The 27,731-nt window shown below is 41.5% G+C and overlaps 3 protein-coding genes across 6 annotated transcripts in view; 2 read left to right on the top strand and 1 right to left on the bottom strand.

The window, feature by feature from the left end:
* Nucleotides 1-887: 887 nt before the first annotated feature.
* LOC146525024 (uncharacterized) lies at nucleotides 888-6,308 on the top strand. 4 transcript variants are annotated; one of them, XM_085175227.1, is made up of 6 exons: nucleotides 888-1,528; nucleotides 1,842-1,913; nucleotides 2,333-2,404; nucleotides 5,124-5,229; nucleotides 5,887-5,948; nucleotides 6,039-6,308. In XM_085175227.1, the coding sequence occupies exons 1-6, from the start codon at nucleotides 1,424-1,426 to the stop codon at nucleotides 6,276-6,278; spliced, it is 657 nt and encodes a 218-aa protein (XP_085031353.1). In that variant the 5' UTR covers nucleotides 888-1,423; the 3' UTR covers nucleotides 6,279-6,308. The 4 variants fall into 4 exon arrangements, 3 of the variants coding, with proteins under 3 accessions (XP_085031353.1, XP_085031369.1, XP_085031362.1); XM_085175243.1 differs by lacking the exons at nucleotides 5,887-5,948; nucleotides 6,039-6,308 and adding exons at nucleotides 2,824-2,895; nucleotides 3,315-3,771 and having other exon boundaries at nucleotides 4,576-5,269; XM_085175236.1 differs by lacking the exons at nucleotides 888-1,528; nucleotides 1,842-1,913; nucleotides 2,333-2,404 and adding exons at nucleotides 3,665-3,771; nucleotides 4,576-4,647.
* Nucleotides 6,233-20,146, top strand: LOC146525023 (uncharacterized). Its single transcript, XM_085175174.1, has 9 exons — nucleotides 6,233-8,057; nucleotides 15,046-15,126; nucleotides 16,134-16,181; nucleotides 16,280-16,312; nucleotides 16,724-16,771; nucleotides 16,870-17,361; nucleotides 17,460-17,951; nucleotides 18,050-18,082; nucleotides 19,791-20,146. Exons 1-6 carry the CDS (start codon nucleotides 6,539-6,541, stop codon nucleotides 16,944-16,946), a joined length of 1,806 nt encoding a protein of 601 aa, XP_085031300.1. The 5' UTR covers nucleotides 6,233-6,538; the 3' UTR covers nucleotides 16,947-17,361; nucleotides 17,460-17,951; nucleotides 18,050-18,082; nucleotides 19,791-20,146.
* Nucleotides 19,037-27,731, bottom strand: part of LOC146525022 (cystine/glutamate transporter-like) — a 65,404-nt gene continuing 56,709 nt past the window's right edge. Inside the window, exon 12 of the mRNA XM_085175187.1 lies at nucleotides 19,037-26,201. Within this exon, the coding sequence (XP_085031313.1) occupies nucleotides 26,146-26,201 (56 nt within the window). The 3' untranslated portion in view covers nucleotides 19,037-26,145. The remainder of the gene's footprint in view (nucleotides 26,202-27,731) is intronic.

Raw genomic sequence — 27,731 nt, 5'->3', positions numbered from 1 at the left:
TATCTCTAGTTGTGTTGCGTGTATAGGAACTTTGAAGTGAGATCTGTGCTCTGTGGCTCAAAACAGATTTTTTGACGTATTCAGCATCTCTCAGGGGCAAGCGGAAAGTGGTGTCCCCATAGTCCACCACCTGGGCTGGTTTGGAAAAAGTGTCCTTGCAATACATAGAAACCCGTATAGGTGTGTGTGTGTGTGTGTGTGTGTGTGTGTGTGTGTGTTGGACAATGCAATTAAAGGTCATCCACTTGAAGGGGTGGATGTGCATAATGATGTGCAATAGGTGGGAGGAGCTGAGAAAGCAAAGCAAGGAGGATGAAAAAGATGAGACAAGATAAACAGGTAGGAGAGGTTGCTTTACAAAACTGTTCAGCTGCTCTGTTCAGTTCAGGTTCCTTAAATGCATTTCTGGATACTTTTTCTGCTAAATAATAATAATCTTTGTCACAATATGATGACTTACAGATGTCAGCAAATTCCTGGAGGGAGACTGCCAAAACCATTAGAAAGGACATGAGGGAATGTACAAAGAAGTGGGAAACACTTGAGGGACAAATATCTGGAGACATGCTTGGCCAGCCAAGTACCTTTACCATCAGTTTATTTATCAAGGCACTAGTCTTTTTGGAGGTGTGTTTGGGGTTGTTATCATGTTGGAATACTGTCCTGTGACCCAGTTTCCAAAGAGAGGGGATCATGCTCTGCTTCAGTATGTTTTTAAATTTTTAATCCTTTAGGTTATAGCAATAAATAGATAAAACTGTAGTTAAAGGAACCTTGTTTTGCATGCTGGAGATAAAAAGGTCATTGTCTTCTGCTATCAGAGCCCTACACTGTATGATGTCACATATCTTGTGCATCTCTGCATATCTTGTCAATAACCAGTGTACCTTCATAACTGTATTGTATAGTCTCAACGTATCTGTGTTGAATGGATGTTAATGTACTTTTGTGTTTGCTTGCACAAGGTTTCAGAGCACCCTGACCGTCCTCAAGCTGCTGTGCCCATGGCATCGTCCTCCTTTGAAGTTGATGAGCAGGTGACTAATTTTCTGGTGTTGTTATTATTGCAACAAGAACACAGCCGAGTTGTTTGGATGTTGATAGTGAGGGTGTTAGACACAAGTCCTATAGTGTTGGTTAATGTAAGATACCTACATTATGAGGACTGTGTGTGTTTTGGATGCGTAAGTCTATTGAAAGATGGGCTCTCAAGTCTGTGTGTAACAGAGACCCTGCAGTGTATGAAGCTTTCAGGTACATTATTATGAGGACTGTGTGTGGATACTGCTGAGTGTCATGTTGGTTCACACTGGAGAATTAATTTTCACTCAATATTACTTCATTACATTTACCTCATTTATGTCAATAACCAGTGTACCTTCATAACTGTATTGTATAGTCTCAACATATCTGTGTTGAATGGATGTTAATGTACTTTTGTGTTTGCTTGCACAAGGTTTCAGAGCACCCTGACCGTCCTCAAGCTGCTGTGCCCATGGCATCGTCCTCCTTTGAAGTTGATGAGCAGGTGACTAATTTTCTGGTGTTGTTATTATTGTAACAAGAACACAGCCGAGTTGTTTGGATGTTGATAGTGAGGGTGTTAGACACAAGTCCTATAGTGTTGGTTAATGTAAGATGCCTACATTATGAGGACTGTGTGTGGATACTGCCGAGTGTCATGTTGGTTCACACTGGAGAATTAATTTTCACTCAATATTACTTCATTACATTTACCTCATTTATGTCAATAACCAGTGTACCTTCATAACTGTATTGTATAGTCTCAACGTATCTGTGTTGAATGGATGTTAATGTACTTTTGTGTTTGCTTGCACAAGGTTTCAGAGCACCCTGACCGTCCTCAAGCTGCTGTGCCCATGGCATCGTCCTCCTTTGAAGTTGATGAGCAGGTGACTAATTTTCTGGTGTTGTTATTATTGTAACAAGAACACAGCCGAGTTGTTTGGATGTTGATAGTGAGGGTGTTAGACACAAGTCCTATAGTGTTGGTTAATGTAAGATACCTACATTATGAGGACTGTGTGTGTTTTGGATGCGTAAGTCTATTGAAAGATGGGCTCTCAAGTCTGTGTGTAACAGAGACCCTGCAGTGTATGAAGCTTTCAGGTACATTATTATAATGACTGTGTGTGGATACTGCCGAGAGTCATGTTGGTTCACACTGGAGAATTAATTTTCACTCAATATTACTTCATTACATTTACCTCATTTATGTCAATAACCAGTGTACCTTCATAACTGTATTGTATAGTCTCAACGTATCTGTGTTGAATGGATGTTAATGTACTTTTGTGTTTGCTTGCACAAGGTTTCAGAGCACCCTGACCGTTCTCAAGGTGATGTGCCCATGGCATCGTCCTCCTTTGAAGTTGATGAGCAGGTGACTAATTTTCTGGTGTTGTTATTATTGCAACAAGAACACAGCCGAGTTGTTTGGATGTTGATAGTGAGGGTGTTAGACACAAGTCCTATAGTGTTGGTTAATGTAAGATACCTACATTATGAGGACTGTGTGTGTTTTGGATGCGTAAGTCTATTGAAAGATGGGCTCTCAAGTCTGTGTGTAACAGAGACCCTGCAGTGTATGAAGCTTTCAGGTACATTATTATGAGGACTGTGTGTGGATACTGCTGAGTGTCATGTTGGTTCACACTGGAGAATTAATTTTCACTCAATATTACTTCATTACATTTACCTCATTTATGTCAATAACCAGTGTACCTTCATAACTGTATTGTATAGTCTCAACATATCTGTGTTGAATGGATGTTAATGTACTTTTGTGTTTGCTTGCACAAGGTTTCAGAGCACCCTGACCGTCCTCAAGCTGCTGTGCCCATGGCATCGTCCTCCTTTGAAGTTGATGAGCAGGTGACTAATTTTCTGGTGTTGTTATTATTGCAACAAGAACACAGCCGAGTTGTTTGGATGTTGATAGTGAGGGTGTTAGACACAAGTCCTATAGTGTTGGTTAATGTAAGATACCTACATTATGAGGACTGTGTGTGTTTTGGATGCGTAAGTCTATTGAAAGATGGGCTCTCAAGTCTGTGTGTAACAGAGACCCTGCAGTGTATGAAGCTTTCAGGTACATTATTATGAGGACTGTGTGTGGATACTGCCGACAGTCATGTTGGTTCACACTGGAGAATTAATTTTCACTCAATATTACTTCATTACATTTACCTCATTTATGTCAATAACCAGTGTACCTTCATAACTGTATTGTATCGTCTCAACGTATCTGTGTTGAATGGATGTTAATGTACTTTTGTGTTTGCTTGCACAAGGTTTCAGAGCACCCTGACCGTCCTCAAGCTGCTGTGCCCATGGCATCGTCCTCCTTTGAAGTTGATGAGCAGGTGACTAATTTTCTGGTGTTGTTATTATTGTAACAAGAACACAGCCGAGTTGTTTGGATGTTGATAGTGAGGGTGTTAGACACAAGTCCTATAGTGTTGGTTAATATAAGATGCCTACATTATGAGGACTGTGTGTGGATACTGCCGAGTGTCATGTTGGTTCACACTGGAGAATTAATTTTCACTCAATATTACTTCATTACATTTACCTCATTTATGTCAATAACCAGTGTACCTTCATAACTGTATTGTATAGTCTCAACGTATCTGTGTTGAATGGATGTTAATGTTCTTTTGTGTTTGCTTGCACAAGGTTTCAGAGCACCCTGACCGTCCTCAAGCTGCTGTGCCCATGGCATCGTCCTCCTTTGAAGTTGATGAGCAGGTGACTAATTTTCTGATGTTGTTATTATTGTAACAAGAACACAGCCGAGTTGTTTGGATGTTGATAGTGAGGGTGTTAGACACAAGTCCTATAGTGTTGGTTAATATAAGATGCCTACATTATGAGGACTGTGTGTGGATACTGCCGAGTGTCATGTTGGTTCACACTGGAGAATTAATTTTCACTCAATATTACTTCATTACATTTACCTCATTTATGTCAATAACCAGTGTACCTTCATAACTGTATTGTATAGTCTCAACGTATCTGTGTTGAATGGATGTTAATGTACTTTTGTGTTTGCTTGCACAAGGTTTCAGAGCACCCTGGCCGTCCTCAAGCTGCTGTGCCCATGGCATCGTCCTCCTTTGAAGTTGATGAGCAGGTGACTAATTTTCTGGTGTTGTTATTATTGTAACAAGAACACAGCCGAGTTGTGTGGATGTTGATAGTGAGGGTGTTAGACACAAGTCCTATAGTGTTGGTTAATGTAAGATACCTACATTATGAGGACTGTGTGTGTTTTGGATGCGTAAGTCTATTGAAAGATGGGCTCTGAAGTCTTTGTGTAACAGAGATCCTGCAGTGTATGAAGCTTTCAGGTACATTATTATGAGGACTGTGTGTGGATACTGCTGAGTGTCATGTTGGTTCACACTGGAGAATTAATTTTCACTCAATATTACTTCATTACATTTACCTCATTTATGTCAATAACCAGTGTACCTTCATAACTGTATTGTATAGTCTCAACGTATCTGTGTTGAATGGATGTTAATGTACTTTTGTGTTTGCTTGCACAAGGTTTCAGAGCACCCTGACCGTCCTCAAGCTGCTGTGCCCATGGCATCGTCCTCCTTTGAAGTTGATGAGCAGGTGACTAATTTTCTGGTGTTGTTATTATTGCAACAAGAACACAGCCGAGTTGTGTGGATGTTTATAGTGAGGGTGTTAGACACAAGTCCTATAGTGTTGGTTAATGTAAGATACCTACATTATGAGGACTGTGTGTGTTTTGGATGCGTAAGTCTATTGAAAGATGGGCTCTTCCACAAAATTTCTTCCTGATGTTTGCCAATGTTTTAAATTAACAGCTAAGCCACTTGATTTGCATTTAACCGAGACTTCAACTTAAAGTCAATGAGCAGTGGTTACACAGATGCTCTTTTACTTAAAAATTATAGTCAGTCTATCAGAAAATATGCTTTAATCATGATGGGGAAACCCTGAAATGTTGGATCTTACTGTATGTATTCATGTCACATTGTCGCAGCAAATGAGGGAAGTTTTTTCATGACATGAAAGAATTGAAAATGAACGGTATAAACTCAACGAACTTTGGTTTTCAACAGAACTGCAAACATGATGTGGTGTATTCGTCAGAGACGATGTTGAAAAAATGTGCCTTTTGTAATGCACATTCTCCTGCTTTCAAGTTTCTTTGCGTGAAATGTAAAGGTGAGTGTTCTTGTCCTTTTATTTTAGATGATTGTCAAGATATTAACAGAATGTAAACACATTCATGAGCAAAACATTGTCACGCTGGCAGCTTTCTAATTCTTATTGAAATATTCCGTTTATTTCAATTTTAATATCCGATTCTTGTGTCAAATATTAATGACACAAGTTATTCAGTAACTAGTGGAGACATACAAACAGGTTTTAGAAGTAAACTTTTAAGTTCTGCTTTCCTAACTACATCAAGCAGCATTCTGCCTTTAGTATTACCAGCTATTACAGGCCTTTTACGGGAGTAATACCAGTTTGTCAAACTACGCAAAATAAAACTCCATCTAACCTTCAGTCATTGACTAAAAAAATGCAACATGGTCATTATTAGTGGACCATTAAAATCAGTTTATGTAAAATAAATGTTGTGACACCATTTGTTCCACTGCTTTGATACTTTAGTACCAACTCGTCTCAAACATGTACAAGTTAATTAGGACAAGTTAATTACCAATTCTCAAAACCCATCCCTAAACAAATGTCTTTTGCATGATATGTAATTTTTGCTTTTGTTCTGGGAACCTAAAATCATTAAGCTGCATGGAAGTACTTGAATATCTTTTGTAATGTAAATGCATAAACACATTCTGTTTTTCATCTGTCTAGGGTGCTCTTGTATCTGGCACAAGTCCTGTTACATCAAAAGCACAAGGCTTGGACTTGAACTAGTAGGTTATTGTAATAATTTATATTGTTAAATTTTAGTAGTTAAGATACATTATGTAGACTTATTTTTCTTTCTTTTTTTTTTTTCCAAGGTTAGTGAAGAAACTAGTTCAGGTGAAGAGATGTCAGGGGAAGAATATATTCCGGATTGTAGCAGTTACTCAGACAGTTCAGCTGAAATTATCCCCCTACGTTCAAAACCTTTAAATATGCTCATAGTGGAGGATTGCAGTGAACTTTCGCCAGAAATTTCAAAATCAGAGAAAGCACAGAAATTTTCTTGGTTGAAGGGCCAGTGTCTAAAGGTGCAGGTACTACAGAGAAGCAGGTGAAAACTTGTGTGGAGAGTAAACAAGAAAAAGTATCAGAAGTTCAGAGTGAAGTTGCATCTGTGGAGCCTGGCACAGGAACTGGGGAAGTTGAGAGCACACAGTCTTCACACATATCCTCTTCAGCAAATCCCAAAAATTATTGCTTCATCTGTGACAAACCACAGTCAAAATTGGCCCGACACTTGAAGACCCACGAGAAGACGAATGCTGAAGTTGCTCAAATTCTAGCACTCTCAAAAAACTCAAAATATCGTAAAAAGATGCTTGAGAAAATGAGGAATAAGGGTAACTTTAAACACAACACAGATGTTTTAACAAGTGGTAGTGGACTGTTAAAACTAAAACGCAAATCCAAGAAAAACTATGATGTGAAACAGTATGTGCACTGCATGTATTGTCAAGGAATGTACCTTCGGAGAGACCTCTGGCGACATGCTCGTAAATGTCTCTCAAAACCGATGGAGGCTGATGAAAAGGCAGGAAGAAAAAGAGTCTTGTCCTTGTCCATGATGGTGGACTCAACACTGTGTCAACAAATATCCCAAGGTGTATGGAAGCTTTTAACTGTGATGAAAGATGATGAAGTTTCTGCTGCTGTGCGAAGTGACTTTTACATTCTTCAGCTTGCGCAGTCATTTTTCAACAAACATGGTCAAGATCCGACCAAACATGAATATATTCGGCAGAAGATCCGTGAAGTTGGAAGACTTCTACTGATCCTACGCAAGGAATATTCAATATACAACCTTGAGGATGCGATCAGACCTGCAAATTTTCATAAGCTTATCCAAGCTGTCAAGAAGGTGGCTGGGTTTGACGAAGACAGGCTCTCCTATAAAACTCCAAGTCTTGCTCTAAAGTTGGGTCACTCATTGCACAAGATATGTGACATCATACAGTGTAGGGCTCTGATAGCAGAAGACAATGACCTGGAAAAGTCAACACAGACTTTCAAAAAACTGTATGCATCAAAATGGTCTGAGCTTATTTCTCACAGAGCCTTAACAACACTGAGTGACAAGCACTTTAACAAGCCATCCACACTCCCTTTCACTGAGGATGTGCAGCGTCTTCACCAATATCTTGAAAAGATGGCAAATTCAGCATCGGAGAAATTGAAAAATAATCCATCACCACAAGCCTATGGGGAACTTTGCAGAATAACTTTGTCAAAAATTATTTTATTCAATCGAAGAAGAGGAGGTGAGGTTTCAAAGATGCAGCTGGAAGCCTTTCTTCAGAGGGACACAGCTACCCTTCATAAGGATGTTGCAGTTGGTCTCTCTAAGTTTGAGCAAAAACTGTGTGCCCATTTCAGTCGTGTTGAAATTAAGGGTAAAAGAGGCCGAAAGGTTGCTGTACTGTTATCACCAGACATGGTTGAAGCCCTAACGCAGCTCATAAGCAGAAGACTAGAGTGTGGAGTCCCGGAAGAAAACCCCTTCCTCTTTGCAAGACCCAACTGTTTGACTCCTTACAGAGGACAGGACTGTCTCAGGATTTATGCAAATGACTGTGGTGCACAAAGTCCTGAACTCCTTAGGTCAACACAGCTACGCAAGCATGTTGCAACTTTGTCACAGGTCTTGAACCTAAAAAATCACGAGCTTGACCAAGTTGCTGACTTTCTAGGCCATGATATCCGTGTCCACAGAGAATTTTACAGACTTCCAGAGGCTACAACCCAGCTGGCAAAAATATCAAAACTACTACTTGCCATGGAGAAAGGGACCCTTGGAAATCTCCAAGGCAAAACATTGGAAGAGATTGAAATTGAAGGTATTTCTAAGTAGATAGTATTTTAAGGTGTCTAGTTTTTAAGCTTTTGAGTGTTCTTAACACAATATATTTAATAACCTTACTTTTACATTAAATTTGTTAAGAGAAACAAGCAATGTTTGTACCTGCTGTTTAACATCTCCAAAAAGTTGATTCTGTTCATCTGGACATAGCTGAAGTTGATTCTGTTCATCTGGACATAGCTGAAGTTGATTCTGTTCATCTGGACATAGTGTTTTGTGGGAGAAATGTTTCGTCACTCATCCAAGTGACTTCTTCAGTCTCAGCTGACTGCAGGTTTCAATCTTATAAACAGTACATTTGCATAATGACTGAAACCAGCCCACTGAAGGAACAATGGGCTTGGAGGTCAGTCCTTAATCTTAATTATGCAAATTCTCACGACCATTGATCAGCAACCACTGACCAAAACCCACTGATCAAAGACCACTGATCAATGGCCATGAATACCATTCACAGAGAGCTCTTCTGTGTTGTGCCATGCGCTTCGCCAGAGGTTGTTTGGTTTCCCCGATGTATAAATCCTGGCAATCCTCCTGGCACTTAACAGCGTACACTATTTTACTCTGTTTGTGTCGGGCGACCCGATTGGGGTGGACTAGTTTTTGGCACAGTGTTTTGGGGTTTGAAAGCCACAGAGACCCAGTGTTTAGATAAAATGCGTCTCAACTGCTCCAATACTCCTGACACATATGGGATCACTACAGGTTTTCGTTTGGGCAGCAGTTGTCCTTCTCTCCTGGATTGGCTGGAGCTTTCTTTAGGAGCCGTCCCAGCTTTGACAAAAGTCCAGCTGGGATAACCACATTTACTCAGGGCCTTCTTGATATGCCGTTCTTCTGCCTCCTTGGCCGCTGTGTCAGTGGGGATGGTGTTCGCTCCTAATGACACCCAGTTTGTGCTCCAGTGGATGATGAGAGTCAAACCTTAAATACTGATCCGTATGTGTAGGTTTACGGTACACGTCAGCTTTTAGATGTTCCCCATTACTGATGGAAATCTCAGTCTAAGAAAGCTAACCTGCCACTTTTCATAGCCTCCCTGGTGAATTTCATGTGTCGGTCCACAGAGTTAATGTGATCCGTGAATTGTGGTACGTCCTGAGATTTGATTTTCACCCAGGTGTCATCCACATACCTGAACCAATGGATTGGTGGTGTTCCAGGGTAGGATAGCAAAGCCCTCTTTTCCTCTTCTTCCATGTACAAATTGGCCACGATGGGTGAAACTGGGGAGCCCATGGCACACCCATGTTTCTGCCTGTAGAACTGACCCTTGTATGTGAAGTAGGTGGAATGAAGACACAGTTCCAAAAGCAAACACACTTGGTCGATGCTGAGAGTGGTCCTGTTGCTGAGGTTGGTGTCATAATCTCTTACGGACTACCTTCAATGCTTCCGTGACTGGGATGCAAGTGAAGAGAGATGTAACGTCGTACAAGACCATGGTTTCATCTGCCTCCGTAATGACATCTCTCACCCGTCCATCCATCCATCTTCATCCGCTTTATCCGAGGCCGGGTCGCAGGGGCAGCAGCCTAAGCAGAGGCCCAGACCTCCCTCTCCCCAGCCACCTCCTCCAGCTTATCCGGGGGAACACCAAGGCGTCCCCAGGCCAGCCGAGAGATATAATCTCTCCAGCGTGTCCTGGCCTGCCCCGGGGCCTCCTCCCGGTGGGACATGCCCGGAACACCTCGCCCAGGAGGCGCCCAGGAGGCATCCTTGTCAGATGCCCGACCCACCTCAGCTGGCTCCTTTCAATGTGGAGCAGCAGCGGCTCTACTCTGAGCCCCTCCCGGATGGCCGAACTTCTCACCCTATATCTGAGGGAGAGGCCAGCCACCCTTCGGAGGAAGTTCATTTCTGCCGCTTGTATCCGCAATCTCGGTCTTTCGGTCACTACCCACAGCTCGTGGCCATAGGTGAGGGTAGGGACGTAGATCGACCGGTAAATTGAGAGCTTCGCTTTTACACTCAGCTCCCTCTTCACCACGACGGACCGGTGAAGCGTCCGCATCACTGCAGCCACAGCCCCAATCCGTCTGTCGATCTCCGGCTCCCTTCTCCCATCACTCGTGAACAAGACCCCGAGATACTTGAACTCCTCCACTTGGGGCAGGAACTCATCCCCGACCCGGAGTGGGCACTCCACCCTTTTCCGGCTGAGAACCATGGCCTCAGATTTGGAGGTGCTGATCCTCATTCCCGCTGCTTCACACTCGGCTGCGAACCGTTCCATTGCGAGCTGGAGGCCCTCACCCGATGAAGCCAACAGAACCACATCATCCGCAAAAAGCAGAGATGAGATTCTGAGGCCACCAAAGTGAAAGCCCTCCGCTTCTTGGCTGCGCCTAGAAATCCTGTCCATAAGAATTATGAACAAAACCGGTGACAAAGGGCAGCCCTGGCGGAGCCCATCACCCACCGGGAACGAGTCCGACTTACTGCCGGCAACGCGAACCAAGCTCTGGCAACGGTTGTATAGGGATCGAATGGCCCGTAATAATCGGCCTGATACACCATACTCCCGCAACACCTCCCACAGGACACCCCGAGGGACACGGTCGAATGCCTTCTCCAAGTCCACAAAACACATGTAGACTGGTTGGGCAAACTCCCATGCACCCTCAAGTATCCTTGAGAGGATAAAGAGCTGGTCCAGTGTTCTGCGACCAGGACGAAAACCGCATTGTTCCTCCTGTGTCCGAGGTTCGACTAGCAGACGAACTCTCCTTTCCAGCACCCTGGCATAGACTTTCCTAGGGAGGCTGAGGAGTGTGATCCCCCTGTAGTTGGAACACACCCTCCGGTCTCCCTTCTTAAAGATGGGGACCACCACCCTGGTCTGCCAGTCCAGGGGTACTGCCCCTGATCTCCACGCAACATTGTAGAGGCGTGTCAACCAGGACAGCCCTACAACGTCCAGAGCCTTCAGGAACTCGGGGTGGACCACATCAACACCAGGGGCTCTGCCACCAAGGAGTTGTTTAACTGCCTCAGTGACCTCACCCCCGGAAATTGGCAGGTCATTCCCCTCATCCCCAGACTCTGCTTCCTCCTCGGAAGACGTGTCAGTGGGATTAAGGATGTCCTCGAAGTATTCCTTCCACCGCCTGACAATTTTCTCAGTCGACGTCAGCAGCGCTCTGCCAGCACTATACACAGCGCAGGTAGAGCACCGCATTCCCCTCCTGAGACGCCTGACGATTTGCCAGAATCTCTTCGAGGCAGTCCGAAAGTCTTTTTCCATGGCCTCCCCGAACTCCTCCCACACCCGAGTTTTTGCTTCAGCCACTGCCCGAGCCGCATTCCGCTTGGCCTGTCAATACCTGTCGACTGCCTCCGGAGTCCCACAGGCTAACCAAGCCTGATAGGACTCCTTCTTCAGCCTGGTGGCTCCTTTCACCTCTGGTGTGCACCATTTGGTTAGGTGATTACCACCACGGCAGGCACCAACCACCTTGCGGCCGCAGCTCAATGCAGCAGCTTCGGCAATGGAGACGCTGATCATGGTCCATTCGGACTCAATGTCCCCAGTCTCCCTCGGAATGCTGTTGAAGCTCTGCCGGAGGTGTGCGTTGAAGATCTTGCAGACTGGGGCCTCTGCTAGACGTTCCCAGCACACCCTCACTACGCGTTTAGTAGGGGTGCAACGATACACAAAATTCACGGTTCGGTTCGGTTCGATACTTTGGTGTCACGGTTCGATATTTTTTCGATACAAAAAAAATGTTCATGCCTTTTTATTAATTTGTCATTTATTAAATTTTCACGGCACATTCTGCACCACATCTCTGTGCGTTCATCATTTGTTTGAAGCCAGCTCACCTCCTGCAACCACTTTTCCGAGAATACGCGCTTCTTTTGTGGTTCAGACTCCATTTCTTTGGAGGTGAAGGAACACCAAAGTAATTGCTTAAAGGATTTTGCTTCTTCAACATCTTTAAGAGTTCTAAACAAATGTCTGTCCTCCTCCAGAAAATCCTATGTACGCAAACACGCGTTGCAACTTCTTATCTTGTGCACGTTTTTTATTTTGACAGCGAATGCGCACCTGCGGACCACTTATGTGCAGCCCTGGTTATTTAGGTCGTCATATTGCAGCCACAGAAATTCTTTTGTCCATGAAACCATAAAGCTGCACTTTCTTTTGCCTTATAGTCTGATTTGTCATAACTTTTCCGTTTTGTGGTAAGCTTTGTTTGGCTGTCACTTCTTCACGCTGACCTGTCTTATTTGGCTCAGCAGAACTAAAATATATATCCTGCTGCTTTTACACACGCACTCACATAACGCTCAGCGATTCTCTGCGCGATCAACCTCTCACATGTTTAAGCTTGCTGCGGGAGATTTCACTTGTCATGTTTGCATAGTAAGCTAACGATTGATAAGATGTCAGAGGAATTGGTGCGCAAATTATCATCACTCACCAATCAGTACTGTCGCTCTCTATACGCAGTTCGCACGATTGCAAAGTGAAAGCAAAAAACAAGCGCAAATTCAAACGCGATTTCAATATGTCACATATTGACAGTGGCTCACCGATGCCAATGGCATAATTACCCAGCTACATTTCCGAAAGAATGCAAAAGCATTGACATATATTTTGCGAGCCTTGTATCTGATTAAGGAATCACTCATCTTTGGAAAAGAGAGTTTATTACAGAGAAATGGCTCTTTCCAAAATAAAAGCTATACTATACGCTTCTTCTGGGCTATATTCTCAGCACCATATTAAATATATCAGGTCCCCATAAGGAGAATCATGTGCTAACGGCTGTCTAAATGACTCGGCTAAAGTTTGTAGCATGCATGCTTGTTGTTTTTGTCTGCTTCCACTTGTCTTTGCACTAGGATGATGTCGGAGTAAATGTGCAGTCATATTCGTTGTGTTCCCACTAGTGCTGTCAGCGTTAATCTGAAATGAGGTTAACGACACAACACCTCCGTTAACGAGCTACTGCGGATTGCCTTGTGCGTGGGGCTGGACGGCCAACACAACGAGCTAACTGCGCTAACACACTAGTTCCCACCCATGTAATTGAGCATTGCTGGCACATCCAACATACTGTTTTACTTTAGTCCATGACGCGCTTACCTTCAGGGTCATACTTCACATGAAAACCAAAATAGTTCCAAACGCCAGATCTGAATGAGGGTGGGGGAGGTTCAATTTGCCATGTTGCAACTAGCTTAGCTTCTGTCTTGCTAGCTTGCCCTGCGCTCAGTGAATCTGCGTTCGACTACTCCGCCTAGGCTGCACTGTTGAGCGCAGATCCACTGAGCGCTCAACACAGACAGCATCGTCAGAAGGGAAGTTGATAAAATAAATTAAAAATGTTGTATTGTTCGATACATATGCGTACCGAACCGAAAGCACTGTATCGAACGGTTCAATATCGATACGAGTATCGTTGCACCCCTAGAGTTTAGGTGCACTGGTTCTGTCCAGCGTCCTCTCCTGCCACCTGATCCAACTCACCACCAGGTGGTGATCAGTTGACAGCTCAGCCCCTCTCTTTACCCGAGTGTCCAGAACATATGTTCGCAGGTCTGGTGATACAATTACAAAATCAATCATTGACCTGCGGCCTAGAGCGTCCTGGTGCCACGTGCACTTATGGACACTCTTATGTTCGAACAAGGTGTTTGTTATGGCCAAACTGTGATTTGCACAGAAGTCCAATAACAAAACACCGCTCGGGTTCAGATCAGGGAGGCCGTTCCTCCCAATCACGCCCCTCCAAGTCTTGCTGTCGTTACCCACGTGAGTATTGAAGTCTCCCAGCAGGACAACAGAGTCTCCAGGTGGAGCACCTTCCTCTCCATGGTGATTTTGGATGCTGGGGGCTTTGCATTGCTGAGACAGGCCAAAACTTTCGTCCGTAGTTGCTATGCTTCCATTTCTGCAATATTGTTGTTACGAATTGCTGTTTCTGTGGCTGTGATCAGCTCCACTAGCGGGATTTGTCCCGGTGTGACAGCAAATTTCAGCAAGGATGTTTTTCTCTGTTTCGGTGAGCTGTCTGTCAGACAAATTCTTCACCCACTTGTCCACATCCTCGGTGTCGCATCCTTGTCTCTTCTGGTCACTGAGGACACTCTCCGTATTTTGCCGTGGTTTCCGACGTACAACAAGTAAGTCAAACTTCCTTTGTTGCCTGGTCTTAGACTTCTTGTGCTGTGCTAGACGAGCCTTCTCAGTAAAGTCAAACACCTTTTTAAGAGTATTCTCATCTAGAAGCATTGTCAGTCTCTGTTGGATCTGCTCCTCTTGAGATTTTAGCATGTCCATGGTAAAATTTGTTTGCCTCACCCGTTCATTAAGCAACTGATGCTGTGCCTTCTGGAGGATTTTTGTTGCCCGGAAGCCTTTAACGAAGAGCTCATTTGCAGACTTTTAGGAGTAATCCCGTTTTGTCTGCATCTGAGGCTGAATCTCAGGTGGTTCCTGTAATCCACCATCTTACGTGCTGTTTGCTCATACTGACGTACAAGCTTCAGGCCGTCCTTGCCAAAGTGGGTTAAAACGTCTTGATGCATTCAGAATGCCTCGATTCATAATCAAGGAGGGGGCCTAAGGCCATCTTACAGTGCTGTGATTGCAGCCATTCCCCAACTCTCTGTGTATGGTACTCATGGCTATTGATCAGTGGTCTTTGATCAGTGGGTTTTGGTCAGTGGTTGTTGATCAATGGTCATGAGAATTTGCATAATTAAGATTAAGGAACTGACCTCCCAGCCCATTGTTCCTTCAGTGGGCTGGTTTCAGTCATTATGCAAATGTACTGTTTATAAGATTGGGGAAACCTGCAGTCAGCTGAGACTGAAGAAGTCACTTGGATGAGTGACGAAACGTTTTTCCCACAAAACGCTATGTCCAGATGAACAGAATCAACTCTTGGAGATTTACTTACCTGGATGATTGAGAATGCATCAAGATGCTGCTTAACATATTTTTTTGTCAGATAACCTAGACTTGACAGACTCTGGTGAGAGTGAAGACGGCGAGGCTGACAAAGAATACCCACCAGCACAAACAAAAATGGGTAAATGCACCAACAAACAACTCATATTTATGTAGTATTCAGTTGAATGCAATATTGTGAGATGTTTCAGGTAAACACAGTTATTTAAAAGGTAGTAGTAAGGATTATATGTGCACTGTAAGTCTTAAATATTGAAAATGTCTTAATTTGTTTTGGGCTGAGGTTAATACACTGCTTAAGCTATTCTTGACATAGTCATAAAGATTGATGTCTGTCAAATAATGTCACTAAAGAAAGGTCTAACCAGATCAGTACAAAAAATGTAATAGTACTTACAGTGATAGTTTTGTGTTGTGATGTTACAGATATCTAGCCAGAGATGTGTGTAAATGAATCAACCACAACGCAACAGAGCATTAATATTGAGCTACACTATTCAACTACAGAAAAGGGAACTAGGCAGTTTGTTGAGGTACCTCCAGGGACCTCTGACAGTATTACCCACTTCCTACAGTGTGCCCACTGATGATGATTGTCTTATAACTGGACTGTTGGAGTATTGTGTTTACATTTTTACAAGGTATGCCGAGAACATCTCTTCCGCTTATCCTAACCCCAGCAAGTGCACTTATTGGACTTGGCTGCCCAGTCGATAAGGCGGGACGTTAGCATAGTGGTTAGCACTGTTGCCTCACAGCAAGACGGTCCTGAGTTCATCGGTCCAGGGTCCGCAAACATGGAGTTGTTTTCTCCATGTTTGCGTGGGTTCTCTCGGCATACTTCAGCTTCCTCGTACAGTCCAAAGAAACTGGGGTTAGGTTAATTGGTCACTCTAAATTGCCCATTGATGTGAATGTGATTGCATATAGTTGTTTTTCTCTGTGTTAGTCCTGTGGGAGACCGGCGACCTCAGTCATTTTAGGACTGAGCTATGGACCTGAGGATTACTTGTATTTATGGATGCCTCTCTCCTTGTTAGTGAAAATCATTGTCTTGTTAAAGGAAAGTCTAAACAGGAACAGAAAATGTGACTGCTATATTGAGCTAAAATACTCCTTGTACTATAGGGAGGAGTACTATGCCACCTGTAGAGGAACCTCCAAACACCTCAAACGGTATAACTATCCATCACCCTACATATTGATGGCTCTTCCATGATTACCAAGCCACTCATATTGTTTGTGATATTTTTGTTTTACTTTTCTATTTACAGATGTGGACTCGGCTGGAGAAGGCACATCACGAGGTACCACAAGAATAAAATATTTTAAAATATCAAGACATCTTTGAACAGATTCTTTGAACAACAGACTAGCAAATGGTTATCTCTGTAACAGTGTTTGACAAGATTTTTGATGTCTTTCATCTGTGTGGATGGCTTTTATGTTTTATTTCTAGTAAAATAGGTGTGTCCAAAGTTTTAACTGGTACTGCAGATATATCATGACAATTCACTGATATGCCAGCTGAACAAATGGTCAATGTAACTTTAAACTTCTTCAGTCATTTTAGGACTGAGCTATGGACTTGAGGATTACTTGTATCTATGGGTGCCTCTCTCCTTGTTAGTGAAAATCATTGTCGTGTTAAAGGAAAGTCTAAACAGGAACAGAAAATGTGACTGCTATATTAAGCTAAAATACTCATTGTACTACAGGGAGGAGTACTATGCCACCTGTAGAGGAACCTCCAAACACCTCAAATGGTATAACTATCCACCACCCTGCATATTGATGGCTCTTCCATGATTACCAAGCCACTCGTGTTGTTTGTGATATTTTTGTTTTACTTTTCTATTTACAGATGTGGACTCGGCTGGAGAAGGCACATCACGAGGTACCACAAGAATAAAATATTTTAAAATATCAAGACACCCTTGAACAGATTCTTTGAACAACAGACTAGCAAATGGTTATCTCTGTAACAGTGTTTGACAAGCTTTTTGATGTCTTTCATCTGTGTGGATGGCTTTTATGTTTTATTTCTAGTAAAATAGGTGTGTCCAAAGTTTTAACTGGCACTGCAGATATATCATGACAATTCGCTGATATGCCAGCTGAACAAATGGTCAATGTAACTTTAAACTTCTTCAGTCATTTTAGGACTGAGCTATGGACTTGAGGATTACTTGTATTTATGGGTGCCTCTCTCCTTGTTAGTGAAAATCATTGTCGTGTTAAAGGAAAGTCTAAACAGGAACAGAAAATGTGACTGCTATATTAAGCTAAAATACTCATTGTACTACAGGGAGGAGTACTATGCCACCTGTAGAGGAACCTCCAAACACCTCAAATGGTATAACTATCAACCACCCTGCATATTGATGGCTCTTCCATGATTACCAAGCCACTCGTGTTGTTTGTGATATTTTTGTTTTACTTTTCTATTTACAGATGTGGACTCGGCTGGAGAAGGCACATCACGAGGTACCACAAGAATAAAATATTTTAAAATATCAAGACACCTTTGAACAGATTCTTTGAACAACAGACTAGCAAATGGTTATCTCTGTAACAGTGTTTGACAAGCTTTTTGATGTCTTTCATCTGTGTGGATGGCTTTTATGTTTTATTTCTAGTAAAATAGGTGTGTCCAAAGTTTTAACTGGTACTGCAGATATATCATGACAATTCACTGATATGCCAGCTGAACAAATGGTCAATGTAACTTTAAACTTCTTCAGTCATTTTAGGACTGAGCTATGGACCCGAGGATTACTTGTATTTATGGGTGCCTCTCTCCTTGTTAGTGAAAATTATTTTCGTGTTAAAGGAAAGTCTAAACAGGAACAGAAAATGTGACTGCTATATTGAGCTAAAATACTCCTTGTACTATAGGGAGGAGTACTATGCCACCTGTAGAGGAACCTCCAAACACCTCAAACGGTATAACTATCCACCACCCTGCATATTGATGGCTCTTCCATGATTACCAAGCCACTCATGTTGTTTGTGATATTTTTGTTTTACTTTTCTATTTACAGATGTGGACTCGGCTGGAGAAGGCACATCACGAGGTACCACAAGAATAAAATATTTTAAAATATCAAGACACCTTTGAACAGATTCTTTGAACAACAGACTAGCAAATGGTTATCTCTGTAACAGTGTTTGACAAGATCTGATATGAAAGTTTGGTCAATATGACATGCCAGAATTTTACAAACATTGCATAGTTCATGACTAATATCCAGTATGACCTTAAAGTTGGCATGAGGAATTTTCTTCTCAGGTTCAACATTAGAATACTTTTCTTATTTTGGTTCTTATTTCAGTTTTGGGATTTGAAAGCCACAGAGACGTTATCTTTTAAGAAAATCCGTATCAGCTGTTCTTGTCCTTCTTTGCTCCTGGATTGGCTGGAGCGTTCTTTAGTTGCCTTCCCAGGTTTGACAAAATTCCAGCTGGGATAACCTCATTTACTCGGGGCCTTCTTGATGTCATGTTCTTGTGCTTCCCTGGCCGCTATGTCTTTGCTCTATTTTGTAATATTTTGATGACGCCCAAGTTGTGCTCCAGTGGATGGTGAGAGTAAAGCCTTGAATACTGATCTGTCTGCACAGGTTTACAGTACACATCGACTTGAAAGTTGGCTCACTTAAAGCTCCAGTAAACTCAGCTTAAATACTAATATTGCATATTAATACTTACCATTAATCATCTTCAAAAGCCTGAGTAACAGTTCAAATGTTCATAACTATTCGAAAACAAAGATGGGAAACTGCTTATCTTGCTTTTTAAACCATATATGAAAACTACATTGGCATGTTAGATCACCTTTTGATTGAAATCTTTTTATTTTTATTTTAAGAGACAATATGAGAGTTTATTGTCAGTGTTGGTGATTCTGTAAATGTGTACATCTTTAAACTAATATTTTTTTGCACAAGTTATTTCTGACTCAAATGTTTTTTAATCTCCCATGTTTCACGGTTTTTATCAAATGAGAAAGAGGTTTCATGTGAGTCATCTTGTTTTGCTGAGTATGACATCAGAGTAGACTGTCCTACATTGTCTTCGGAACAGATTGTTTTGACTTTCAGAGGAATGGAAACAAATGTGTGCCTTACATCACTGGATCTTGAATGAGTCCTCAAAGTATCCTTGATATCTTTAGAGTTTTCATTAATGCTGGTTGTATCTGATCACCCAGAACTTGTCATAATGCCAGGTCTGAACTGGGCTACTGTTACAGTACAAAATCACATGAGAACAAGAGTGGTGGAAATGAGGAATAATTTGCTTGACAAACTAAGTGAAAAGATCAGAGGACAAAGCTGAAGTAATGGGTTGAACCTGGATTCTGCATGATTGGAAGTAGAGGACAATAAAGGAGGACATGATGAAACTGGATGGGAACTAATGTCACTTTGTAATTGGGTGTCCCGTGGCATTCACATAGAAGTTCTATCTTTAATAGTTTTCTTTGAGTTAATGTTTTTGCGGGAAAGAACGAGCTAGATCTTCTAATCAGAATATAGCTTTTAAGACACTGTATTTATCTAACATGGCAAAAAGCCAAACCCCCGTGTAAATCTAAAGCCCCACAGCTATTTAAACCAAGTTAAAAAATGCTGTGGTTAATGCCTGGACTTCTTTTTGATATGTGTACCATGAAATGGATTTGATGTTTACATCCATATTGTTCTTGAAGAGTAACTTTATAATAACTTAATAATTAACAAATCAAAAGTAAGCTGATCTTATTTTCTCTCCCCCTTGTAGCATTCCCTGGAAATGGCGCAGAAGGGGAAAATCCTCGAAGGAGACAAAAATGTCCATGGTCTCCCAAAGAGATTGCAGCAGTCATGAGACATTTCCGTGGGCACATTGCAAATGGGAAACTAGCCACTGTGACAGAAATCAAACAGTGTAAAAATGCTGAACGTCCTGTATTAGACAGTCGCTCTGTTCAAAATGTGAGAGACTTCGTCAGGAACCGCGGCATAACTCTAAAAAAAAGGAACAGCCGCTAAACGATTAATCAAGTTACAAAAATATATACACAGATGTTTGACATATATGTCATGTTTGCAAAAAGCACGTGTTCTTGTTGAAATAAACTTGAGTATTCACCATCAGATTGGCTATTATTTATATATATATATATATATATATATATATATATATATATATAATTTTTTTTTGTCTCTAAAGACCGTACTTAAAGGGAACATGATATGTGAAAAGCACCTTTTCTGTGCTTGAGCATGTATCTTATTACCAATTCAAGAACTCTGAAGATACACAACCCTGGAACCTTTTCTTTTGGAACTGAATATTTGTCTTTCAGTGAGGCTTTCTTATACTGAGGGGAAAAGTTCCTAAAAGCAAATTCTCATCAGCAGTTGTATAACTCAAATTAAGGAAGATATGTGCTTAATGTAAATGCATAATATACCAACTAGGAAATCTAACCTTTAATTGCTAGCCTTTAACAGAGAAGACCTGTAAATTCATGGTTGAAAAGTTACCTTTGGAACTCTTATCCCTGTATTGCTTTGACTTGAGCATTAGACATTTCATAAAGACTATAGGGAATTCACATTATAAATATGTGATGGCTCCAATACAAATCTAAGAATAAGGTTTGTCTTTGCAAATTGCATTGAGCTAGTTCTCAAATTCAGGTCTTTGTGTTTTGTGATGTTCGATTTTTGTCATAAGACCACGTTTTGTTAACTATTAATTTTAATATGCAGTAGTAGTGTTTGAGTTTAGCCATGTCCCACTTATTCATTTTTGGCCCTATAATATACTTTGGTGACAGGTATGTGTGTTGTATAGCCAGTGTCCTTACAAATCCTGTTGGGTGTTAAAATGTCTAATATTTTCATAGGCGGGGCTTCTCACCTAATTATCTATGTCCTGATAAGGTTGCAAAAAAACAGGTTCTTATATCTCTAGTTGTGTTGCGTGTATAGGAACTTTGAAGTGAGATCTGTGCTCTGTGGCTCAAAACAGATTTTTTGACGTATTCAGCATCTCTCAGGGGCAAGCGGAAAGTGGTGTCCCCATAGTCCACCACCTGGGCTGGTTTGGAAAAAGTGTCCTTGCAATACATAGAAACCCGTATAGGTGTGTGTGTGTGTGTGTGTGTGTGTGTGTGTGTGTGTGTGTTGGACAATGCAATTAAAGGTCATCCACTTGAAGGGGTGGATGTGCATAATGATGTGCAATAGGTGGGAGGAGCTGAGAAAGCAAAGCAAGGAGGATGAAAAAGATGAGACAAGATAAACAGGTAGGAGAGGTTGCTTTACAAAACTGTTCAGCTGCTCTGTTCAGTTCAGGTTCCTTAAATGCATTTCTGGATACTTTTTCTGCTAAATAATAATAATCTTTGTCACAATATGATGACTTACAGATGTCAGCAAATTCCTGGAGGGAGACTGCCAAAACCATTAGAAAGGACATGAGGGAATGTACAAAGAAGTGGGAAACACTTGAGGGACAAATATCTGGAGACATGCTTGGCCAGCCAAGTACCTTTACCATCAGTTTATTTATCAAGGCACTAGTCTTTTTGGAGGTGTGTTTGGGGTTGTTATCATGTTGGAATACTGTCCTGTGACCCAGTTTCCAAAGAGAGGGGATCATGCTCTGCTTCAGTATGTTTTTAAATTTTTAATCCTTTAGGTTATAGCAATAAATAGATAAAACTGTAGTTAAAGGAACCTTGTTTTGCATGCTGGAGATAAAAAGGTAAATGGCCTGTATTTGTATAGCGCTTTACTCGTCCCTAAGGACCCCAAAGCGCTTTACACATTCAGTCATCCACCCATTCACGCGCTGGTGATGGCAGCTACATTGTAGCCACAGCCATCCTGGGGCGCACTGACAGAGGCGAGGCTTGGGCTCACATTGCACTGGTGGCTTCTGCTTTAGTCGTACACAACATTTCTGTAGATACTGTTTAATGACACAATCTGTTTTTCAGGGTGGTGATCCAAATCAGTGTGGAGCAGAATGCACATAGAGATGTACAACTTTCCTCAAGACTGAAGATACACCAGATATAGGAGGAGTAAGGTTTGAGTCCGTTTTCAACCGTTTAAAATATTTTCACATCTGTCAGCCAGGTTTGCCATTTTGTTTAGGACACAACATTTTTATGGCGTTTTGTCATATGATGTTGTGCTGTTTCTTAATTTTTTATGAAAAAAAAAGAATGGTTCACCCACTCCATTCTGAATCAGAGCATTCAAGAGTTTAAATACTCTGACTCTGATACTTCTTCAAAGTGAGATCAGTCCTCAAACAAACTCTCAGGACAGTTAATACAAAACTGGAACTTTTTAAGGCTGTTGCCTCTCATAATTGTTGACAGAGTGGAAGATGGAACAGATAATTTTTACCCCACTGCATCCAGACTGCAAATGAATCGCGCATGTGTGAAGCCACTGCTGGCATGTGATGCGCAGCAGCAGAAAAAAAAAGTCCTGTGAGGCTCAATAACAAAGATTTAATTAGAAAAGAACAGAAATTTTGCGTCAAAAAATCATATTTTTTTTCTGTATCGATACCTACTGAATGTTTTCAGGCAGTACTAAAAAGGTATCGTGTGTTGTTACCCAGCCCTACTTGCATTTCAGTTCAATTGCAATTTTCATGTCAGCGATACAATTCAATATCCCAATGCATCACAATAACTTCATTTCAATTTGTTTTTTTTCATCAACAAATAAAGGAGGTTACTGGAGGAGGTGGCTAAAGGAAACAAATTGCTGTTATTTTTAGGTTGTACAGTCCTGATCAAAAGTTTAAGACCATTTGAAAAATGGCAAAAAAAATCATATTTTGCATGGTTGGATCTTAACAAGGTTCCAAGTAGAGCTTCAACATGTAGCAAGAAGAAATAGGAGTGAGGCAAAACACTTTTTGAGTAATTTATTAAAAAGAAAGCTTAAACTGAAACAGGCTGTTTTACAGCTGATCAAACATTTAGGGCCACACTTCCAAAAAACAGAAATCAAAGTTCCAAACTTGAACTCAGTAATGAATAGGTTTGCTGTTATTGTTGATCACTTCGTGCAAGCGTTTCCATGAGGTGAGTGGAAACATTTCTCCAAGTGGTGAAGACGGCCACACGAAGGGTGTCTACTGTCTGGAACTGTTGTCCATTCTCAGCTGTATTTAGATCAGGGGAAGACGCGGGTGATGTTATTGTCCTGGAAGAAGTCCCTGTCCTGTGGGCGTTGTGTACTGTAGCGTTGTCCTGTTGAAAAACCCAGTCGCTGCCACACAGACGAGGGCCCTCATTCATGAGGGATGCTCTCTGCATCATCTGGACATCGCCAGCAGCGGTTTGACGCCCTGCACCTCCTGAAGCTCTATTATTCCACTGAAGGAAAAAGCACCCCAGACCACTATGGCGCCCCCTCCACTGTGGCGCGTAGACAACATCTCAGGTGGGATCTGCTTGTCATGCCAGTAACTTTGGAAACCATCAGGACCAGGTTACATCTTTTTCTCATCAGAGAATTTGTTTTTGAAGCCCTTCAGTCTCAGATGCCGTTTGCTGCAGTCGGCTCCACTAATGGCCTTAATTTGGGTTGAGGATTTTTTTGGGTCTTCCACTTGACTTTTTTGTTCCATAACCCCCAGGATCGTTTAAGAAATTCCAAATGCCTGTCTTACTGCGTCCCACCTTGGCAGTGATGGCACGCTGTCAGAGACCGTGCTTATGCAGTTTGACCACGTTTAAAAGGAACGTTTTTTTGCTTTTGCCATCAGAACGTCATGACAGTGTGACTACCTGACAGAAAATGACAATGAATACACACATATTTGCACAGATTTGGCCTTTTAAAGGCATGTGGTCCTAAACTCTTGATCAGCCTGTCCCAGTTTAAGTTTGTTAAATGTAAGTTAAATATTGTGTGTACCTCCTATTTCTGCTTGTTACATGTTGTTGGAACCTTATTAAAATCCAACCATGCAAAAGATGATTTTTTGCCATTTTTCAAGTGGTCTTAAACTTTTGATCAGGACTGTATTTAATAATCAATTCGTTTCTTCTGAATGGATTAAAAATGCTTTATGTCCGCATTGCAATACATCACAATTGTAAATCATTATACGATTAATTGTATCAGCTCTATTAGATGTAAGATTGTATATTTGCTTGATACAAGTCTATTTTTTTTAAATGGGCAGTTTGCTTTATTGTGCTTTGTATTTGCTAGATTAGGAAAGAATGCTAATCTACACCGAGCATCAGAAGAACAACATGCAAGTCTTCAAACACATCGGATCCAAAACTTGTTCCAGTTCCTCAGACACCATCAGAGACTGTTTTGAGAGCCCTCTACTATCAATCTGGATAAAAGGAAACTTTGTCAACCAGCTAAAGTGAAAGCTCCCGGGCATTTTGTTTCTATGCTGCCCTCCTCTCATCAGCAGTAAAAGCCCTCCATTTACAGGACACAGAGCTGAAAGGGGATGCAGGGTGCCACAGGGTAGCAGTTACACAGACAGATTACCTGCAAATCCCACCCAGGGGACTCATAGCAGCCACATCTGCAGTCTACACACACGCACACAGACACACACACACACACACACACACACACACACACACACACACACAGTCACCTCTTGAAATAAGATTATACCACCAGGACACACAGAGCCAAGCCCCTTCATTCCTGATGCAGGCAGAGGGAAGTGCTGATGCAGTCTGAATGGGAAATGTGAAATGTGAATGGAGTACTGGGGGAGCAGAGATATACATAAAGTCAGAGAAGTAATGAAACGATGGAGTCAAATGGCAAAGGTCCAGATGTTAAGGCTGAACCCAATCAGCTACAACGTTAAAACCCACCTAATATTGAATATGCCCAGAACTTTATTTTGTCACTGGACATCCACGATCCTCTAGTTGTGTTTGTCATGGATGGATCAAATGGTCCATCCATACTTCCATGAATGGCCTGCAAGGTTCCCATTAACATTTTGGTTTGGTGGTTTGTGTCAAAGTAACAGAGTATACAGAGACCCCAGGTTTCCTACAAAGCCCTGCACTGCAGGGAGATAATCAATTTTATCCTCCCCATTAGTCCATGGTCTGAATTTGTAGCTGAATGATTTAAATTCAGCTGTAATAAGTTAGTTTCTGAGCTTCTGCTGGAGTTGAGAGTCTGCCATTGGTGTAACAAGCTGAGGGGTCCATGTCAGGTGGTTAGAAGAATGAGAACTGTGCATTCATTTTATTATGGTGCAACAGGGCCAGACTTATTAGCAGTGAACATGCTGTCAGCATCCACATCAAAAAGTTGGGAAGATGATTTTTCTGCTTCATGAGCTGAAAGCATATATTTAAAAAAAATCATTCAGTCTGTTGTGTTACATTAATATTTTTCTAAGAGGTAACAATACTGATGACTAAACAACTGCGTTATATGTAAAAGGTCAAACAATGAAAAAAACCTACTGATCAAAAACTCTTATCTTAAATAACTATAACACATCTATAATAAAATCACTCATTACAGACTATTGTCCCATGGTACCTAAATAAGCTTAGAGAGCAAGAAATAAGCATAATACTGTAAATCCCCTTTAAACTCTAAGTAGTCACAGAAGCAAATATGTTACTCTTAGACTAAAGTAGCTATGCATGATTCCCAGTTTAAAACAATTCTTATTTATTATAAATTGGGCCACAATGCATTATTCTTTGCTGAAACAAGACATCTCCTTACTCTCTTTCTTCACCTTCTGATTGGCTGTCCTTGTAAACAACATGTCTGGTTGGGCAGGTGGGTGGGGCTTACATGTTCAATGTGTTCTATGTCTTCAAATGTTCCTATTTACTGAAATGTTGATAATATGAGCTTTCAATCACTAATTAGGCAAATCGTTAAATGCTTTGAAACATATTAAACACACAATAGTATCATTTATGTATAATGTATAGGTTGTACAAAGCAAAAGGCAACATTTATTCTCCTTTTACATAAATAATCACAATGTTCCCAAAGATCAGTGACAAGTAAGTAAAAATAAAATAACTTTGAATTTCAGTTTAAAAACATCTGCATTTATCTGATTGTGCTGGTGCTGTAATGCTTGTGTGCTGTCATTGGTCAGCTGGAACAACCTCCAGGATGATCTGCAAGGTTCGGTTGAAGGAATCTGATGACACAAACAAAATCGTGTAAAGCTCCATCAAGATAACAGCCTAACAAGATTGCAGTTAAAACACAAATGAAAGGTGATTGTTTCACAAAAATCATTGATAACAGTGCAACAATTGGAAATCAGCACATTATACAAAGCAGATACAATTAGCTCTCTAAAGCAATGAAGATGTGTTCTCTGGAGTGATAAATTACAGTTCTCCATCTGGCAACTGGATGGACAACTGTTTGGGGGGGGAGCTGAAGTTGAGTTGTTTGTCAGGAGTTGGGTTCAGCCCCTTGAAATACCTTTTAACTCCCAGGGGCTTCTGTAAACCACCACCCAAGATAAAGCTAACACTTGTGAGACTTGTGAGGTGTAAGTATCACAGCAGATACCACTATGTCAAAAAACTGAGGATGGAACACAGAAAAATATGAAATAATTTTTTCGTAGTCTATTTTTTTATGTCTAGTATATAACCCATTTGAAAATATGCTGCAGTAGGCCCAAACTTGATTAATGATGTTAAATATGATTTGCAACATAAGAAAAAAGACAGAAAATATCAAAAAGTCCTCCTATTACAGAGTTTAGATGTTTAGCTTCATCCATTGACAGATCTCTCCTGAGATGTTCAGTTCAGGTCTGGCTGGGCCACTCAAAGACACTCACAGGGTGGTCCCAAAGCCACTGCTTTGTTTTCTTAGGTGTGTTCTTAGGGTCATTGTCCTGTTGGAAGGTGAATTTTTGTACTCAAAAGAGTCCTGAAGAGCAGAGAGCACTCCTGTCTCTGAACCGCTTTGCAGCATCTGACGAGCGGTCAGCTCCTTTCTATCTAAAATATAACAGGACACTGGCATACATTCTCGATCATCTCACACTTCTGTTTAATCAGTTTTCTGTTTGACGTTTATTCAGCTGTGTGAAAACTAAATCTATAATCTCAGCCAAACCAATTTACTCGCGAAAAATTAAAACACTGAAAAAAGCCAAACAATAACATTTTTAAGTTATCTAAGTGACTTATATATAATGTTTAACCTGAGCTGTGAAAGACCGCGGGGGGTTTGAAAACGGTGTGCAGGGACTACGCTGTTATCGCCCCGGCACTGGCTGGAATGTGCACTGCTGTAATGAGCACAGTAGTGAGGTATGTAAAAAGGTGTGCATCTGACAGTCACAAACTCTACCAGCGAGCAGTAATTAGAAACTAGCACAGAGTTCTTGCATGTTGATGTAGAGACACAAGCCAACACTGTCAGTGAGCAATGTTTCTGTGAAAACAAAGACGCAGCAGTCCCTAAATTGTGTAGTCCACTGAAGTCGGATGCAGTCAAGTTTATTGTCCAGTGAGGAAATGTTTGAGGATTGATGGGAGGGCCAGCCAGCTTGCATTTGCTTTTAGCACGTTTGCTGCGCTTCCGCTTCCGTGCATGAAATTGCTCGTTCTGGTGTCCATGTGGGTCAGAAGTCACAATGAAAGGCAATAAGAAACAAACAAAAGCCGGCACCATTTAATCTGGAGTGGCAGCTGCGTGCTAC

The sequence above is a fragment of the Neolamprologus multifasciatus genome, chromosome 2 (assembly GCF_963576455.1).
Source record: "Neolamprologus multifasciatus chromosome 2, fNeoMul1.2, whole genome shotgun sequence".
NCBI lineage: Eukaryota > Metazoa > Chordata > Actinopteri > Cichliformes > Cichlidae > Neolamprologus > Neolamprologus multifasciatus.
Note: the sequence above shows the minus strand (reverse complement) of the source record. Positions and strands in the feature narration are given on the sequence as shown.